At 38.8% G+C, this 19,494-nt stretch overlaps 1 protein-coding gene across 1 annotated transcript; it reads left to right on the forward strand.

The window, feature by feature from the left end:
* Window positions 1-532: 532 nt before the first annotated feature.
* On the forward strand, window positions 533-19,394 carry CSRNP3 (cysteine and serine rich nuclear protein 3; the record flags this gene model as incomplete). The annotated part of the gene is made up of 4 exons (XM_084209135.1): window positions 533-695; window positions 11,849-12,108; window positions 16,584-16,880; window positions 18,351-19,394. Exons 1-4 carry the CDS (start codon window positions 548-550, stop codon window positions 19,392-19,394), a joined length of 1,749 nt encoding a protein of 582 aa, XP_084065261.1. The 5' UTR covers window positions 533-547.
* Window positions 19,395-19,494: the final 100 nt, after the last annotated feature.

Consider the following 19,494-nt stretch of genomic DNA (forward strand, 5'->3'; position numbering starts at 1 on the left):
GCTTTTATCTGTCTGTAATATTGGAGTTATCAGATGAAATTCTTAAAGGGTGGTGTGAACACTGGTTACATCACTTATATTTACCATTGGGAACGATAGTGCTTAGGATGATTTCTTCTTAATTTCATCCCTGATTGTGGGCTGTCCTTCTTCCTGTGGCAGCCAAAGGAGGGATCAGGTCCATCATGATGTTCTTCATTTGAAATTTCATGACATAACCTAGAAGAAGATAGGGATGCTGTTGATATAGTGGGAAAAATTCTCCCTGAAAGCAATCTGTTACAGATTATTCTAGTGTAATAATCACCTTCATACGTGTCAGGTTAGAGTAGGACTTAAGATTTTTTTTCTTCTCTATGGCTTCACTTTCCTAATTAGTCATGTGTAATTTCATATTAAATGATCATTCAAGACTAGAAGTGGCAATTTACTGCTATTTTGAAAAAAAAATTACTTTGGAGTTTATGATTGCATATTCTGCAGCTGGATGTTTCAGTGCCTCATTGCCTCTGTTCCTGTTACAGGTACATGTGACAGTATTGCAGCAATGAGTGGAATTTTAAAGAGGAAGTTTGAAGAAGTAGATGGCTCTTCACCTTGTTCCTCTGTGAGGGAATCAGATGATGACATTTCCAGCAGTGAAAGTGCTGACAGTGGTGATAGTGTCAATCCGTCCACTTCTAATCATTTTACCCGTAAGTACTAACTCTGTGTACCTAAAGAATTATTCCTGTTTCTCAAAATAAAATAAATTTTGTGGTTAGATAAGCATGATTATTTTTAATTGAGCAGATCATGAAACAGTCTCTCCATGATGTTCAGTTTGTGACTTGCTCAAAAATACTTAGTAAAATACTCTTAACATTCTTTTACTTCTTGTCTGTTAGACTGTTGTAAAAGTTTGAGGTCCCTTGGAAGCTCCTACGTATTTGCTGTTTGAATTATGTAGCTGTTTGTAGTTAATGTTAGGAGTTGTGTTCAAAATAGGTCAAACAAGTACTGTAGGGAAAGTGCTTTAGCTCAGTTTATTTTCCTTAGCTAAATGTATTGCAGCTGTCAGCTCTCTGTAATACAGTATTGGTGAGAGTTCTTCTCTAAAAACAATATGAGCTTTCTTTTATTTGGAACTGATGAATGTTGTGTTTGGTAGACATTATTTCAATAGTTTCTATTTTTCAGGTGCCAGAGGATATTTCTGTACTTTGCAGTGGTTTTGTGTACAAATAAGAATTTGGTCTTAAGTTAGCCAAGCTACGTTTGCAGCATATATTTCTGGGAATGAGAAATTTACAGTTTATGTTTGCAGTTTATGATAGTTGTTTTAGGTGGTTATATTATTTATTAATAGTGAACTGCATCTTCTAAAAAGCAGGGATTTGCTTCCTTCAACTCTGTTGCATTTAGATCTCCTCTATGGAATTATTCCTTAAAACTGTGAGCCAAGGAGTAGGTGAGGCTCCTCATTGCTGCTCGTACAGAGGGTGTTCCATGTAACTGAGTGGGTGGATATGCCTAGAAATCATGTTTGTAGCATGTGATATGAATGTTCTTATAACTGCATTACCTACCAGATGCTGCTGTTCAGTTCGAGCGGGCATTTGGATGTGTGGGTCTGCATCCTCCTTTGCTCTGGTAGGGAATGTTCCTCCTGCACAGGAGGGACAGGCAGGACTTCTGAAATGGGTTTACGTGAACACTCTTGAGGTGCTGTATGATATTTAAGAGGCAGTGCTAGTCAGGGACCTATTTTATTGAAGTGCCACAAAGGAGTAAGTGATCCAGTAAACCTCTTTGGTAGGATTTAGAAATCTAAATTTAGATTAGTATTTAGAAAATTGTCTTGGGGACAATATTATCTGCATGCTGCTACTTTAACATTTGCATCTGTTGAAGAAGTTAGTTGATTATTCATTGTAGACTGAAAACAGGCTTTTTACATCAAACAGTTATTCCCACCCACACAGAAGACCACAGTTTTATTGTGAATACATGCACAGGTGATACAGTGAAAGGGAACAATTCAGGGGACAAACTTGTAAGTTGTAGTACATGCATGTAACAATAAGCTTTAATTGTAGTTGACATAATAAGCAATTTAGTTTAAAGGAACTTCCCTTTCTGTAAGAGAAATACTACAGTATTTCAGTGTTATGATTAATGATTTATCTAACTGAGACATTTGTGGCCAAAGTAAAAAATGTTTATCTGTGTGTGCACTCACATGCATACAGAAATTGTACATATTACATTTTTTTAAAAAATGCATTTGTGTATATCCATTGGTGATGTAGAAGTAGAAGGAACAAGTAGTTTGTGTGTGCATTGCCTTTTTTAAAAGTATTGTCTTTCATACAGATGCACCAGCCTAAATTCCAAGAAATCAAACACAGTACCTCTGTATTACTTAAGAGCTATTGAGACTCACCTGAAAATTACATGCACATGTAATGTACACTAACACAACTGTTAACAGTGTTTATTGGAAGGTATTTTGTTCATGCTTTAAACTCATTCATCTTCCACAATGAAAGGCAAGAGATGAGCTTTTCTAAGTTGAATATTTGAGTCTAAATATAAGATTGAGTTCTGTGAGACTTTTTTCAGTGAGCAGACTGAAAAGAGCCAGTGCAGAAAAAAGGCTGATGAGATTCCTTGCCTCTGTTACATGCCTGAATACCTCCTTGATGGAGGTTATATTCCTAAGCTACTTCCTGACATGTTATGCCATTTTCTGTTCTATTTAGTGGGACACTGTCAGATCCTGTGTACTGTCTTTTTTCTGGTCTGTTTCCATATAGGTGAATACAAAGTTGACTATAAACTCCCTTTTAGTGACTGGAAAAGGGAGTGAGGGTTGTGTGACCTGTAGTTAACATCAAGATCTATATATTAATTCTTAAATTGAGAATTAAAAAAAAATGCTAACATGGTCCTGTAAGTCTTATTTTTTCTTTCTAATTGACCTGACAAAGATAATTCTAAATTGCTTGTGACTACAATCTCTTCAGCACTTTAGGAAGCAAGCATTTTGTATATAAATCCATCTAGCACAGCTGATGCATCTCTGTATTTACACAGCCCTTGAAACTGTATGTATTGGGTCAGATAAACAGGAGCCTAGCAAGAATTCTGTTCAATTAGTCTTACAGTCAGTTTAACCTGCCTGCTAAATGAGGCACACAGCTGCTGTGGATCATTCAGGTGGGGCAGAACTACCAGAAGATAACTTTGTTCTCAGCAATTAACCCTGTAGTGTGATGGCAGAAAACACATGACTGAGATGGCTCTAAGTGCTATTGCTTGTGTCTGTTACACAGAGATAAGTATGGCGTTTCTTTAACAATATATCCATTTAAACAAATAAAGACAGCGACAAGAAGAAGTTAATAAATTCCTAGCCTAGGCTGCAGGCAACCGAGTCAGTAAATAAAAATTTCAGTCCATAAAGAACAGACAAATTCTACCATTAGCATTTTCTTTATATGGTGTGTGTATTTTTACAGATGTGCACGTTTTTAAGTCTCTTAGCAAAATGGTAATGGAGTGCCTTCATTACTGCTGGCAGATACAATCCCTGTTGTGTATTTTACTTACCTTTCTCAGTCTATTGAAGCAATTTCAGTTTGATTCAGCAGGTCATTAGTCATTGCAGATTTACTTTAATGGGTGCCAAAGTGTATTACTGGCTAGTCCACATGCCTGTCCCATTTCACAGACCTACCTTCATATCAGAAAGAAGGATGTTCATCTTCAAGTAGCAGTGCAAGTGTTGCGCGTACAGTATTAGTCAGGACTTAGGTATACACAGAATACAGGACTGGGGCCCTCAAAATGCTGTTGGAGCTCCTTTCAATTGCCCTGTTCAGTTCTGGCACCCCACTGCTGTGTTTCATTTGCTCCACAGCAAGCTGAAAAGCCTGGAATTGCCGTTGAGGATGTCAGTTCAGCACCCTGACCATTCCTGTATTGTGTGCACTGAGGAACACTGAGTTCCACATAGCAGCTCTGCCATGTGCCCTTCCAGGGAAGGGTAATGAAGCTCGTGAAGGGTCTGGAACATAAATCCTGTGAGGAGCAGCTGAGGGAGTTGTGGGTGTTCAGTAGAGAAAAGGAGGCTCAGAGGAGACCTTATTGCTCTCTATAGTTCCATGAAAGGTTGTGGCAAGGTGGGGGTCTCTTCTCACAGACAAGGGGAAATGACCTCAAAGTGTGCCAGGAGAGGTTTAGGTTGGATATTAGGAAAAGTAAGTTCACTGAAAGAGAAGTTAAGCATTGAAACAGGCTCCCCAGGGAAGTGGAGAAGTCACCATCCCTGGTGGCATTCAGAAAACAAGTAGACATGGCACTTCATGATACAGTTTAAAGGGGCATGGTGGTATTCAGTCAAAAATTATTTGATGATCTTAGAGGTCTTTTCCAACATTAATAATTTGATGATTCTATCATTCTCCCTGCTTTGGTGAGGTACCTGCCTCTAAATGCTTGGTGTTTTTTTTCTGATACAGAATACCTAAATTTAACTTACAGAATTGTGTGCAATTGAAAGACCTGTGGGGACCTTGTGAAGTCCTGTCTTTTGAACTTTGGTGCTGGTAATAACTCTCCATAGCACATTAATCACAGATGCATCTCTTAAGAAACATAAGAAGCTGCTGCTTTCCTCTGCCATTTCAACTTCAGTGTCTTGTAGCTGAAACTTCTCTTCCTTGCTGGCAGAGTCACTTGAGATGGCCATGGGCTTATCTGATAAGGTGATTATCACCAACAGGAGGTGGTGCCATCACACAGTCTGGTTGATGTCCTCCATCAGCTATCTCTCTATTGCCATTAACATTATCGCTGTCATGAGCAAGGTTATCCATTATCGCAGGTCCTGCCATTCCACTAATTAGGGCACTGTCTTTAGAGTACTTTTGGATGTACTTTGGTTCATTAGGAGTGGGCAGGTCACTGAGGGCTCTGAGAAAACCCTTTGGTTTCTTAAGTGCTCTTGCCATCTTTTGATTTTGCTGTTAAAGATAGTGAGGAATTTGAAAACTCAAAGACACCCCTGTTGCGGTTCCTTCAATGTGCCCTGTAAAGTACTGTTTGAATTTTTGTAGAGCTGCTAACTTACTGAGATTGCCCTATGTGCCATGCATAATGTGAAAGTAAGTATGAAATCCTTAGGAAGGTGTAGCTTTTTCTGAATTATCTTCATAGAGGGATAAAGTTTTATTTGGTATAAGGTCAATAGCACAAGACACAACCTGAGCTTTGAACTTAAGCTGCATGTTTAATTGCTGATTAATGACAGAAACTTAACTCTGATTGAGTTAGAAGTGGTGGTGCTGGTTTACTGTGGGAAGACACATGTAACTAAATGCAGGCATTCATTTTTGCACGGCATCTTGCAGTTATGTTGCCAGCAACCAGGCTTGGAATTTCCTTGTTAATGAGAAATATGTTTTTATTGCTATTTGTTGACTCATGTTATGAAATGCTAACAGGTTGAGAGGTTCTTGTATTTGATTTTAAAATATGTCAAGCTCATCTGAGCATTAAAAAGCAAGAAATGCAAATAAATTCAGCTAAACGTAGTGCAATGTCTTAGCTCAAACTCACACAGAATGACAGGACAGGGTATACCATGACAGTATCTCTTCATCTGGAATAAGGAATACTGTGGTGAGAATTGTTAAAAATTGAAAAGAGGGGTTATAAAGCAGGCTCCCACTAGTTTTTAGAATGATTTGTGTGACTAATTATGTTTCTGTATTTTTAAATAAGTTGTCTGTTATAAATTAATGCACTTTGCGCACAATACAACCAGAGACAGTTTTTGCATTACATGATATTTTTGTTGGCCCAATTGGAAAACATCAAACATCTTCAGAAGATGTTCATGATAGGTACATAAAATATGGTTGTAAATGCAAAGTGTCAGCTGAATGGGTAGCTGTGTGGCCATTCACAGAAGTCACAGGTAGGATGGGACAAAGGATTGCCTGCACTGTCATAGGAGAGCTCAGCCAATGCAAGTGTTATTCATGGGTGTTCTTACAGGGATCCCTGGTAGGATTTTCCTCCTCACAAAGCTGGGGCCTAGGTCAGGAATAATCACCTATAGAGCAGCAGCTGGCATTTAGAGGAAATGGTGAGGCAGAGAGCACTTAACCATCTCCACTCCTCCCCACAGGATAATGGTATTTGCAGAATGGAGAAACTGGACTAGTATGATGTATGTCACAGAAAAGCACTCTGGAGGTGGAGGGTGGTGAGGAAGTAAACTTAGATCTTTCACTGAAATTTTAGTAGTGAGGTTGCAGCTTCTAATATGCATCCTAACAATTAAACATTTCTGCAGGATTTCCGACAAAACACTTGACAGTGAGGTAAAATGCTTAAAATACAAATTAATCCCTCTTATTCATGTCAGACTTGTCTGTGAGCTAGTAATTTTCAAAAACCTTTTCCAATGTGACTTAAATCTGGCATTAGGCAAGCATTGCCATCCAGCTCCTCCTGTGAGGTGAATTTAGCTTTGGTTTTACCCTAAAGGAAACTGCTAGAAGGATAGAGCAATGAAGTGTTCTAGGTAGGTGGTGGTGTTCCACAGCATTGTCCTTCTTCTCTCAAATTTCCTCTAATTTACAACTGAGAATGCAGTTCCCTTCTAGACTTTGAGATTCGAATTTCTTCTAGAAAATACCTCCCTTGTCCTCAAGACTGCATGTTTCCTTTGGACGGCACATTTATGTCATTTTATATTTTCTCTTAATGTAGATTTCCAGCATGTAGGAAAAGTGTTTTATCATTCAGGGCTGGAAACTTGTAAATTAGGTGTATGGAGACTCTTAGAAAGTATGTTTTTGATAATGGGATGGAAGGAGAGGTAAGAGAAAGAGGTAGAAGCAATTTCTGGATACAACTTTTTCCTAGATTTTGTTTTCTATGAGGGTTGGGAAGCAAGCTGGCTTTTATAAGCAGTGTTCTGACCTGGATTACCAGGAGGGATTAGGCTTTGCTGTTCTGTGCTGTTAGTCTTGATGAAATGCTGCATGGAAAGTCATGGAGCAGGTGGAGAATGGTGCTAATCCTTCTTACCATAATGGTTTCTATGACACTGAGTATGTAAAAAGCAGACAAATTGGTAGTAGAGTGTAAGAAATACAGCATTTCCACTGGTCTAAGATAGAGCTTTAATCCAAAAGGCTGCTTCACACATGTTTTTTCCAGCCTTTTGAAATATTCACGTGCCTAAGGTATTTCTGCACTGGTGACAATGCATTGCTTTGCCCTCATTGATGCAGGAGTGTGAGTAATCTGCTGGGGAGCCATATGGTTCACATTTATTTTGATGTGTCTTTGACATCAGGAGAATAGCTGAGACAGCAGAAGAAAGTGCTTATGTCTTGGAGTTCAGCCAGAACTGAGATCATTTAAGTTTTGTAATCAAAGAACTACTAGTTTTCTGGGTAAAAAATGTTAGAAAAACATGATGAGCTTAAAATGTCATTCCTATCAGGATTGTATAAAAATAGGAAGCAGATTTTGCATTTGATGGATGAGCACATCTTCAGCGGGTGTTTTTCTTAGGGGGAGATTTGGATTCTCTTTCAGCCACTAAACAGCAGAAAGAAGGGCTGCATCTTCCACAGCAGTGTGAACACTGCTGTAGCTCCAGCACCCAGCTTGGAAAATGAGGATGTTAAAAGGCAAATGGACAGTGCTGCTGCATAATGCCTTGGACATATGAGAGCAAGTCAGGAAAGCTTTGCTTCAGTCTGCCATCATATTACTGCTCTTGCTTTCCTATTGCATTAGTTACAATTTATTCATATACAAATGAAACTTGGGTGATTCTTTTAAGCATAGGTTGGATTGCCAGTGGAAATGATTATCCCCTTTAGAAAACTACTTTTCACAGGATTTGGGAGTTGGATGGGCCAGTGATGGCATCTTTTACCAAGATACAAGAAATAAATTATGACTAAGTATGATAAAACCTGAATTTTTCAAATTTTCAGTAAATTTTGCTGGGTCTATAGTCATGGATCAGAACATACATATTTTGTGTGTTCTTCTGCTCCTTAGCAGTGATTCCAGCAGATTTAACATACTGTGTAAGGTACAGTGCATGAAAAATAACAAATGCCCCAGACTCTTGATTAGGTGGTAGTTCTGTTTTGTTTGGTTTGAAGAAAAGGATTTGAATCAGTTATAGGGCCCTTTGTCCCTGACATTGGAAAATGTTCAGCATTTCCATTCAGTATTTAATAGTATTTTGAGCTCATATCAAGGCAGCCCACTGCTCAGACATTTTTAGGAAGTATAACAGACAAGAACACAGTGCTTTGCCGTGCTGACTGTGCTCCTTTCCATGTCTGTGGTAGCTGAGGTGGTCACAGTTCTCGTGTCTCCTCGCTGACATTCTAATCTGTGCTTTTGACTAATCAAATACAATCCTGTAAACTCCTGCAGCTCCTGCCAGATCTGTTCTTGTAAACAAAATTCACATAAATGTTAATATATTCTAACTCCTCCTGACAAGTAGCATTCAGGAGATGATCATGGAGTTCTTCATAGGGCCCTAACTCTGCCCTTTAATGAGCTCTACTAAAAGATAGAACATGTTCCGGAAAAAGTAGTCCCATGTATTCTGAGGGCTCTGAATGTTTACACATGTTTTTAATTACAGATTGTCATATAATTTATTTGACTATCATGTTAATAAATAACAGCACAACCTTTAGTGGCATTTACAACAAATGTTTGTCAGCTCTCACATTGTCTTCATACACGTCTTCAATCTAGTGCTGAATTTACAGTGCCAGTGACACTGAAGTTACCATGTGTCAACGTTTTCATGAAGTTCATCTTAATTCTATTTCGACAGTTTTAATCAGTGATATATCAAAAAAAACCCACAAACAAACTTTGATGGTATGGCGTTGACAATTCAATTACTGAAACTGATAAAAACTATTAAAAATTGATGACATGCATTAGTGGCTTCTTTAAGACAGCCCATGACATCTACAGTCTTAACTGAGAGGCTGCTCAACAAACTTTTAGGCATAAATATATGGCAATGCATGAAATTCATGTTCTGAATTTTGATGCACACACATGGGCAAAAATGTACATAGTGTAAAAGCTCATTCTAGTTTTTATCAGAGATGACATTCTTTTTTTTTTTTGATCTGGGAGATAAAAAAACCTAGATCACAAACTCCTCTGCTCAGCTTCATTTAGCTATTATTAGTGTGTAGTATGTGAATTAAACCTAAGGGTCAATATTTATGTTTAGCCATTAATATGGAAATAGTATCTGTACCATAAAGAGATTGAGACTTGAAAAAACAGAAGTGCTTTTATTGCAGCATTTGTCATTCCTGCCCGTAAAGCAGCCCTGTCAGGAGTTCCACAGCTAAGATCTAAACCAGATTAATATCAACACAGACCTTGTGTCATAGATATTCAGGTTTACAGATGAGAATTCAAAGGTTTGTGTGACTAACTTGTGAGATTTACAGTTACCTTTGATTTCTTCATGAAATACCTGTGTATATATTTTTTTTTCAAGAGGAACTTTTCTTTCTTTGAGTATTTTGCAATAGTTTTATTTCTCATTTCATTTATGACTGGTTCATTTATTTGACAAAAAAGCTGCCTGCCTTTCAGTAGCTGCCAGTATTTATTCTGAAATAGAGGCGTCATCCAGTTAGGATCCAAATAACATTGATACTGATACCAGAAATTGGATACACCCCAGAATGGTTTAGATACGTCACTCAGCAGAAAAAGGATTTTTTTAATATGCACTTTCTTTTGTATTACAGCGTATTGGCAGTGCAGATTCTGATTTAGTGTATTTGCTTTTCTGCTACATTGAAAGGAAATGTCTCAGTATGAAAATTACCCCATCTTACAAATGCTATGAAGTTGGTTTTATTAAAGGGAGTTTTGTTTTGGAACTGTGGTATGTATGAAAAAGAACAGCACATTAAAACCATATTTAATATCATGCAAAATTGACACATCCCTATCAACTAGTCTGCTAATGAAATACCCTCTTCCCTCACTAAAGACTTCCTATAAATATTTTTGACAAGCTCTGTTGATAGGAGATTTGCTTCAACTTGGATGTAAGTAAAACGTGCCTAATGTAACAGAATTTGTCTTTCAGTTTCCCTTGGTACATGCTACACCTTTTCTTGTAACAGATTTTACTAGCAGCATGTGAGTAACAGGACCTGATCATATTTATCTGTTTTATATTTATAATCCAGCATACCTGCAGGAGGTCTGAAGTGCCTGTTACTTATATAGCAAACCATATACTTTACATACTTCTAGCAGCTTATTAGTATTTAGGAAAAGTAATCCTCCTTCAGTGAGCCACAAAGTTCTGTGATAATGTCTGTAGGATGCACTGTCTGTAATTTGGATACAGGGCTTTATTTTCTAATAGACTTGCTTTTCCCACAGTTTGGTAGATGATGTTGGGTGTTTTGACAGTTTTACTTCATGTAGAAATTTGTGGATTTACATTTGTGTTAACATTTCACCACCAGTTATAGAGGCTGAACTATGTTTCACCTGTGACAATAAACCAGACCTGTTTCAAAACCGACCTGAAGGCCAAGTGGGTCCCATCTCTAGAAATGGTGGAATTCTAGATCTTGTTGCTCTTACTGCTTTTATAGAAGGATTCCAAGCCATTCAAGAGTGCTCAGGCACCCTTTAAATAATTTTACTGCCTGAATTCTGAGGTCTCTCATTCATACCTGCACACACCTGGGGTTGTTGCCTATAAACTGCAAAGCAATGACTTACAAGCTGCATTCTCAACAACTTATTGCTATTTTGCAACAAATCAAATAAATTGAACTGCTCATCTTAAAAATCAAGGAGCATCCCTTACCTTTCTCTAAAGTTTGTGTGTCTTTTCTTCTTTCCTCTAAAGGCATGCAGCTGTTACAAGTGAGAAACAATAGATCAGTATCATGGGAAGGAGTTGCTTAGTGCCTGTAGAACCAAAAGAAGAAGAATATTTAATAGTTAAAATCTGGCGCTTTTTTAAAACAAGTTTCATATGTTACTACATATGTTTATTAAAAAACCTGAGCACAGGTATGAGTGGAATCAGAAAAGAGTTAGAAAATGCTAGGTTTAATTTTTTGTCAAAATTCTACACATTAGACTATATGCACACACATGTATTCAGTGGATGGCAGCAGAAAGACGGATGAAGGTAAAGCAAAACAAAGTGTGTCTGACTGCTAGTCAGAATTATTTCTGTATCATTCAGTGGTGATGATGATGGTATGAGTTTTTGAGACAGCATGAAACACTAAAAATACTGCTTTTATAGTTTTTCCAACATCAATTTATCACAAATTATATAATTGGATATTCTAATCTTTTCTCTCAGCATGACCCTGTGCTGTAGTGATGTGGATCTCTGCTGCCTTGTGCAACTTTGTTGGCAGGGGTTGGAAGAGGTGCAAGTCAGTGGATCACCATCTGTGTGGTGACACTGAAGGAGGTTTCTTTTGCTGGGATTTGGTTGCTTTCTTAGTAAAAGGATAAAGCATTTTTATGATGTCATTGGAAAGAAAAACCTTCCTGGGCAAGTATTTCTCTTCTGAAGTAGACAACATTGTTCATGACTGTAACAGCTTGTAATGGCTTCTAGGTTTGCATATGTGGTTAATATTTCTAACATTATCTTCTTGTTCTTCTCACCTTGGGATGTGGTGTCTGTAGTCAGATATTATCACTTGTGCAGTTCCCTTTGTCTTAACACATCTGCTGCGTGACTGCAGGTTACCGCTCACACTGAAATCTGCCTCTGTTCCAGCGTCTTCAATCCTGAAGAGAGAGAAGCGAAAGAGAACAAAGAATGTCCACTTTAACTGTGTTACTGTGTATTACTTCACGAGAAGGCAAGGCTTCACCAGTGTTCCCAGCCAAGGGGGAAGCACACTGGGAATGTCCACTCGCCACAACAGTGTGCGCCAGTACACCCTGGGGGAGTTTGCCATGGAACAGGAGAGGCTCCACCGAGAGATGTTGAGAGAGCATCTAAGGGAGGAAAAACTCAATTCTCTGAAGTTAAAGGTAAAGCTTGTCTAAGACTTTGATCTCTGCCCTAAGTTCACTGAACAGTGTGAGAAATATAGGGGCCCAAGGTGTGTGTGTGTTAAACAAACAATCACCTCCTGTGAGCTCCTTTTTCAGTAAAAAATGATGTTTTCCTGGAGTTTTCTAATTTTACTGAAGATGCATTTTTGTTTGATTATACCAAGTGCTCTTGTAGTTGCCATTGCTGTGTTCCTCCAAGTGCTTACAAGGAGGTTGTTCTTTACTCCCTGTTTTCTGCAGAGAGTGGTGGGAGTTAGCCTTGAACAAGGTGTCCAGCAGAAGTCTGGAAGAGCCAGGAAGAGAATGAGTCTTCTAAGCCTATTAGAGAAGGGAATGGTAGCATTATTGGTACAGGAAGTGAAAGAGCTTCTTTTCTTGGCTAATTTGAGTGGATTTGGGAAAAAGTAAGAAACAGTAATACTAAAAGGTTTTTGTTTTCAGTATACCAGTATTTATGATTGTGTGTCTATACTATTTAATCAAAGAATGTCCATTAAAGAAGAAATGTGTCAGATAAATTAACCAGCTCTATCAGTTTAGCTAGTCAGAAAAATTCCTGGCTAGTTTTCCCAAGATCACAGAATTTTTAAGATTGAAAGGGACTTCTAGAGATCATCTGCTCAACAGCCTCCACCAAGGCAGGGTTCACCTAGAGCAGGTGACACTGGCATGTGTCCAGGTGGGTTGTGAGTGTCCCCAGAGAGGGAGGCTGCACGTCCTCCCTGGGCAGCCTGTTCCAGTGCTCTGCCACCCTCAGTGTTGAGAAGTTCTTCCACATGTTGAGGTAGAATTTCTTGTGTTTTAGTTTATGGGCATTGCTCCTCGTTGTTCTGCTGGGCACCACTGAAAAGGGTCTGACCCCATGCTCTTGGCACCCCCTTTGAGATTATTCATGTGCATTAATGAGACCCCCTTTCAGTCTTCTCTTCTCCAGACTAAACAGGCCCAGCTCCCACAGTCTCTCCTAACAGGAAGGATGCTTCAGAACCCAAACCATCTTTGTGGCCTCCACTGGACCCTCTCCAGTAGCTCCTTGTCTTTCTTGAACTGTGGAGACCAGAACTGAACACAATACTCCAGATGTGGCCAGGCAGAGGGGCAGGATCACCTCCCTCGATCTGCTGGCCAAACTTCCTTGGTGCCCCCCAGGATACCATTGGCCTTCCTGGGGTCAGCTTCCCAATAAAGCTGTCCTTTTGAATATAACACAGGAGAAGAAAGAAACTCTCTATTTGAGTAAAGGAGAATGGGGAAAGGGAGTGTGTTGCTTCTCCTACTTTAAAACTGGTGACAGAACTGGTTTTTGTCATGGATTGTGTTGCACATGTTTTTGACTCTTTTTCAGTTGAATCCTGTAATTAAAAGTGAACAATATTTAGAATTGAAACTGAGCTTCTGTGGTGCACACCCCCTTCTTTTGTGATACTACATCTCTGTTTCTGTAGTTGTACAGAGCAAAGTGGTGCCCTCCAAGTTTAAGAAATGCCTTTAAGCATTTTTTCTATAGAATGAAGGATGAGTTCATGAGTTCTTTTTTTCAGGGCCCGAGGAAGTGTGCATGATCTTTACATTTGTAATTAATTTTTTCAGTCTCCTAACTTTTGGGGGTTTTTTTCATAGCTAAATAGATTCTTAAATAAATTCATAAGGTCATAAAATTTGAACTGTCATGGAACAAACATAAAACCTCTCAGGATGAAGGTGAATCACAGACAGATATTTGGACAGGTTGGAAACCAAAGGTTAGTAGAGTGTTAGTAACTCATCCCTTGATAGAGGGTATACCTGTAACATCTCACATCACAGGATTTTCAGAGCATCAAGTGTGAATTGTGCTGTGTAACTGATGATAGCTGTAGATCCCTTGGCTGACTTCCAGGAATCAGCTCAAAAATGAGGAATCCCCAGTGGAGTGAGTAAAAAATAGTCAAGTACACCAATATTTCACTTTTCTTAGCTAGAATGTAAATCCAGAAAAATCACAGATCTTATTTACCTTGAAAGAGTAGATGAGGCCTTTTAGCCTTTATGCATTGGAGCTTGGTTCTTCATCCTTTCCTAACCCTCCCCTTGGCTGGGATGTATCTCCTTTCTTAATTAACTTGTTTTGCTTCCGCCCAGCCTGTTTTGGGGACACAGACCATACTTTCTGCTCATTTTCCAAATACATATTTTTCCAACTTCCCAGCCATCTGTTTGAATGGATGGTTATTAAGATTGTTAAGTTTCTGCAAAATCTCTTCATAAGTATTCAGTGAATAAGGAGAGACTTATTTGTATTCCTTATTTTCATCTTACTGATGATAAATCTTTTACTAGAGTGAAATATTGCTATTCATCTGGAGCATGTATAAAAACATAGGCAACAAAAATCTTCCTGTTTTAACTAGTCCATTAACCTCAGTTTAGTTGCATCCCTGATTATGTACTTGGGTTAAAAAAAAAAAAAAAAAAGAAAATTTCAAATATGCAAAGAAAATCCAGGACTTGCTGAATTAGTGAAGAGTCTCTGTAAAGTACCAAGCATGTTTTGTTTGCTTAAGAAAACAGGGCCTTGATGATTTTTCATTACAGAGATGGAAGAGCTGCTTGGTCATTCACATAGTTTCTAAATGAATAAAAAAGGAAATGTGGCATTCTAAGGTGACAGTGTCAGCAGTTATGTCAGCAAAACTATTATTCTTTTAATGAAAATGTGCTAATCAGAATTTGCATTAAAATACTGTACATCACAGAAAAATGAAGAAAATGAGAAAATGGAGTAGACTGAAGTTTAGTCACATGTTTTTCTATTTGAAAACCATTATGTAAACAGAAAGTAACATTTTTGGTGTGGTTTTTAATTTCAGTTTCTCTGGGATTTTTTTTTTAATTGCATTAAAATATACAAATTGGTGAGTAGAAAGTATTTGCTCCTGTAGAACCTGTTAAAAATATAAAAATACAGGAATATATTGAAATTGAGTTTCCATAATATTAGGTACTGTATATTGTTTTTGTTGGTAAAAGCAAAAGGTCAAATAAGAAACACCTCTAACTAAAAGCAGGTAAAGGCTGTGAAATCATCTTCAAGTCACTTTGGCCATTTAGTACCAGCACTTTGATGTAAACACTGCTGACAGGAGCATAAACACTTATTAGCAGCAGAGTGTGAAAATTCTGGATGTAAAAGCATCTTATCAAATGAAAGGTACAAGGTAATCATTTGAGAAAGCATGAGTAAGCACAAAAAATTTCCTAAGAGAATCCTTATTGCTTACTCATAATGTCTCCTGAAATTAACACTATTAGCGTGAGACCAGTGGTGTTAAGGCTCCCTGGTCTGTGGGAGTAGGTTCCCTTTGTGGGAAGTTGTAAGGAGTAACTTCCAGCTAGGGCAAGGCAGAGATGTCCCTCCTGCATTTCTCCTGTTTTACTGAGTGGGACTGAATTTCACCCATCATCATTGGCCTTTGTTCTGTTGTTATGACATTAACCTCTAGATTTATGAGGAAATTTACCCATCTACTATCAAGTTTAATTCAGATGAGCAATATTTTGACAATCAAGTAGTTCTGGACAATGTATTTGGTAGTTTTTGATAATCTTCCTCCCTCTGTAGTTACCCGGTTACTTTTTTGAGAAATTTTAGACTCTTTCCTTTTATTAATTCATTTTTTCTTAGTGTGGCAAAATGGAGGGAAAAAAAGTTAGAGGAGACAACAAGGAAATCATCCTGCAAAGGAGTCAGGAGCTGAGGTGCTTTGAAATGGCAGACTGCTGGCTGGTGGCACACGTTCCAGCCTGCAGGATGTGCGTGGCATTCAGCACATCACTGCAGGCCAGTCCCTAATGCTCTGCTGCTGTGGAGCAAAGTAGTTAAGGTTTGCAGGAGGAGGGGAAATATGTGACAGGATTGGAATGGTTCTGTAGGTGCCTTTGTGTGCTGACCATTTACAGCATTCACCTCATGGGTGAGAGCCCTAAAAGTTAATTTTTATTAAACAGTAATTGGATAAAATAGTAAATAAATACAGGAGCAGGGATTAGAATTTTTCTCCCTCCACAGTTTCAAACTTAGATTAAATAACAGTGATCTGCTTAAGGAGTGGTTTGAGCCTTGCGTATATAAAACTAGAGAAATCAGATTTCCCCTGTTGTATATTAATTTTCTGAATGGTATGAGATCTAGCAGCTAATGGCAAACAGTAAATTTAGGTAAATTAAGAACAGATAATTTCTTACCTTCATTACAAACTTGGTATTAAATGTGTTTTTAATTCATATTCTAAATGTGAAAGAAATGCTTGGTCACCCTAGTTGTGATCATTTTCTGGAACTTCTTGGCAGTCATGCAGCATTTTTACATACAGCTTTTTGTCAATTGCTAATGCATTTCACATATTGACATCTATGACATGACGTACGTGTGAGTGTCGTTTAAGGACTTTGTTCGTTGTTCTGTGCAACAGATGACAAAGAACGGTACGGTGGAGTCTGAGGAAGCCAATACGCTGACTCTGGATGACATTTCTGATGATGATATTGATCTAGACAACACTGAAGTAGATGAGTACTTCTTTCTTCAACCCCTGCCTACAAAAAAGCGGCGGGCGCTGCTGAGAGCTTCTGGAGTGAAGAAGATCGACGTGGAAGAAAAGCACGAGCTGCGAGCCATCCGCCTGTCCAGAGAGGATTGTGGCTGTGACTGCCGTGTCTTCTGTGACCCAGAAACTTGCACCTGCAGTCTTGCAGGCATAAAATGTCAGGTAAATGTCTACATTATTGTCATTATTTAATTGTCTGGGGAGGGGGAAGGTTGTGTGTCCATGCACGTGTGTGTACTTTCTGTTCTTGAAGTTATAACTATTGGAAATTAAGTATTAGGCAGTAACACTTGTGGGTGTCCAACCTGTTTGCAAATGCCCTGTTTTAAGGTTATATAGTGGGCAATCAGTACAATCTCCCAAAATATCTTCAGTATGATTTTAGGCGCATACATGGCTTAGGGTATTTTTTTGTTCTTACACAAGTATTCTGCTCCTCATCCTCCTTTTAGGCCTTTATCTAAATAGGCAGATGCAGACAACAGAAGAAGAAGTAGCCTGCAGATTTCAGAAGGGATATTAGCTTTTATTTTAGAAACAATTAGCAGACACTCCAAATGGGAATTATAGTCCAAACTCTATGGGAAACGATAAATACATTCTGCGATGCTGTCCTTTATGTAACATGCATGATACTTAAAATCCGTGCATGACAAATTTGCATGTAGGCAGTAATAAGGTATCTGCTAATCTAGCAGGTTTTTCCTCTGCAGTCTGAAGAGGTATTTCATATTGTACTTTTGCATAGTGTCAGCTGTACATGTCCCACAATGTTCCCTAAAAGATATTTCTGCTAGTTCTGCTGAGTTGCTGTTTTGCAGCTGAGTTTTCCTCCTGAATGCATTTTTCATCATCTCATAAAACCAAGCTAAACTTTCTCTGCTATTTTAAATAATACACTCTCATTTCTGTTCCTGTTTTCATCTCCACATGTGGGGAAGATGTACTGGATTGTTGTGTGGTTCTCCTGCGCATATTTGATGTTTAGGTGTTACAGTGCAGGTGAAAGTCACAGACCTTAGGCTGACCAATCAAACTTGCCAACATATGGATTCAAAATTTTAAGGTATTAGGTGTAGAAGTTCTGTGCCTGGTCTGTTGACCTTACAATATTGCATCTAGAATTGACAGGATTACCTTTGAAAATGCACTTGAGTTTTTGTTCCTGTTTTCTGAGATCAGGTGTCCCCATTGGGAAACTTTATAAAGGTTTCTGTACATCATTCATTTTGTTTCAATGGGTGTCTAGTTTCCATGATTTTTACCAAATTTTAAGGTGTTCCTGGTAACACTTTTGCCCGGATTTGAGCACAAAAGGAAGTAAAGCTATAGCAGATCAAGAAATTGAAAAGCTACCTATTTTTTGTTCCACTGTGTAATACTTTTACCTATGGAACAGAATGAATTTTCCCTTCTCTGCAATAGTGGAGCATGTCCAGGCCCCTTACTGTTCTCTCAGTACTGCTAAATTCCAGGGCTGACTCCCTCAATGAATGTTAGCTTGGACTTATTCTACCAGCATTTCTCAAGGTGAATCCCACTTCACCTTTGTATTTCTCTAGGCTGTCTAGGCTCTGTCATGTCACCAGGCTTTTGCTTCCTATTGTTAATCTGTATTCTCTTTTTTAAAAGGTGGACCGTATGTCTTTTCCATGTGGTTGCACTAAAGAAGGGTGTAGCAATACAGCAGGTAGAATCGAATTTAACCCTATCCGTGTACGGACTCACTTTTTGCACACGATAATGAAACTTGAATTGGAGAAAAATAGAGAGCAGCAACTTCCAGCACTCAATGGCTGTCACACTGAGATAAGTGCACATAGTAGTTCCATGAGTCCAGGACCCCATCCAGTTGAATATTCGATTGCAGAGAATTTTGAGATTGAAACCGAACCCCCGGCTACAGTTATGCATTCCCAGTCAGCCGAGGACTTGGACTGCCCCGGGGAAGAGGAGGAAGAGGAAGATGGGAGTAGCTTTTGTAGTGGAGTTACAGATTCTAGTACGCAGAGTTTAGCCCCTAGTGAATCAGATGATGACGAAGAGGAAGAGGAAGATGAGGAGGAAGATGAGGAGGAAGAAAAAGCAGATGATTTTGTAGAAAGTATGAGCTCCCATGCTGATATGGTGCCTCTTCCTTCTGTCCTTTGCTACTCTGATGGAACTGCTGTGCATGAAAACCACTCTAAAAATGCCTCATACTATACTAACTCTTCAACTCTGTATTACCAAATAGAGAACCACGTTGCTGGCACTGCTAACCAGATTGGTGAGACTTACTCAGAAAGGGATGCTGTCAAGAATGGTAGTCTTTCTCTGGTGCCTTACAACATGACTTCAGAACAGTTTGTTGACTACACACGGCCATCAGAGGAAACTTTTAGCAGCCCTCATTACCCTTCTGCAAACCCCTCAGTGATTGTTTGCTGCTCATCTTCTGAAGGGGATGGCAGTGCTCCCTGTAACAGTTTATACACTGAGCATAGGCCGAGTCACCCACCAGTGGAATTTCACTCGTACTTGAAAGGTCCTTCTCAAGATGGCTTTGTCTCAGCTTTGAATGGTGACAGTCATGTGCAGGAACACCCTGCTGAGAATTCACTAAACCTCCCAGAGAAGAGCAGACTGCACGAAGAGTGCATCAAATCACCAGTGGTAGAGACGGTGCCTGTTTAAAATTAAATTATTCTAGGACTGACTTCCTGTGTTAAAATTCACTCCCACTGGATTTTCCTAGAAACTTACTTTTTTAAGAGGTAGACAATACTTGGACTAT

The sequence above is a fragment of the Fringilla coelebs genome (assembly GCF_963513975.1).
Source record: "Fringilla coelebs genome assembly, chromosome: 7".
Taxonomy (NCBI): Eukaryota; Metazoa; Chordata; class Aves; order Passeriformes; family Fringillidae; genus Fringilla; species Fringilla coelebs.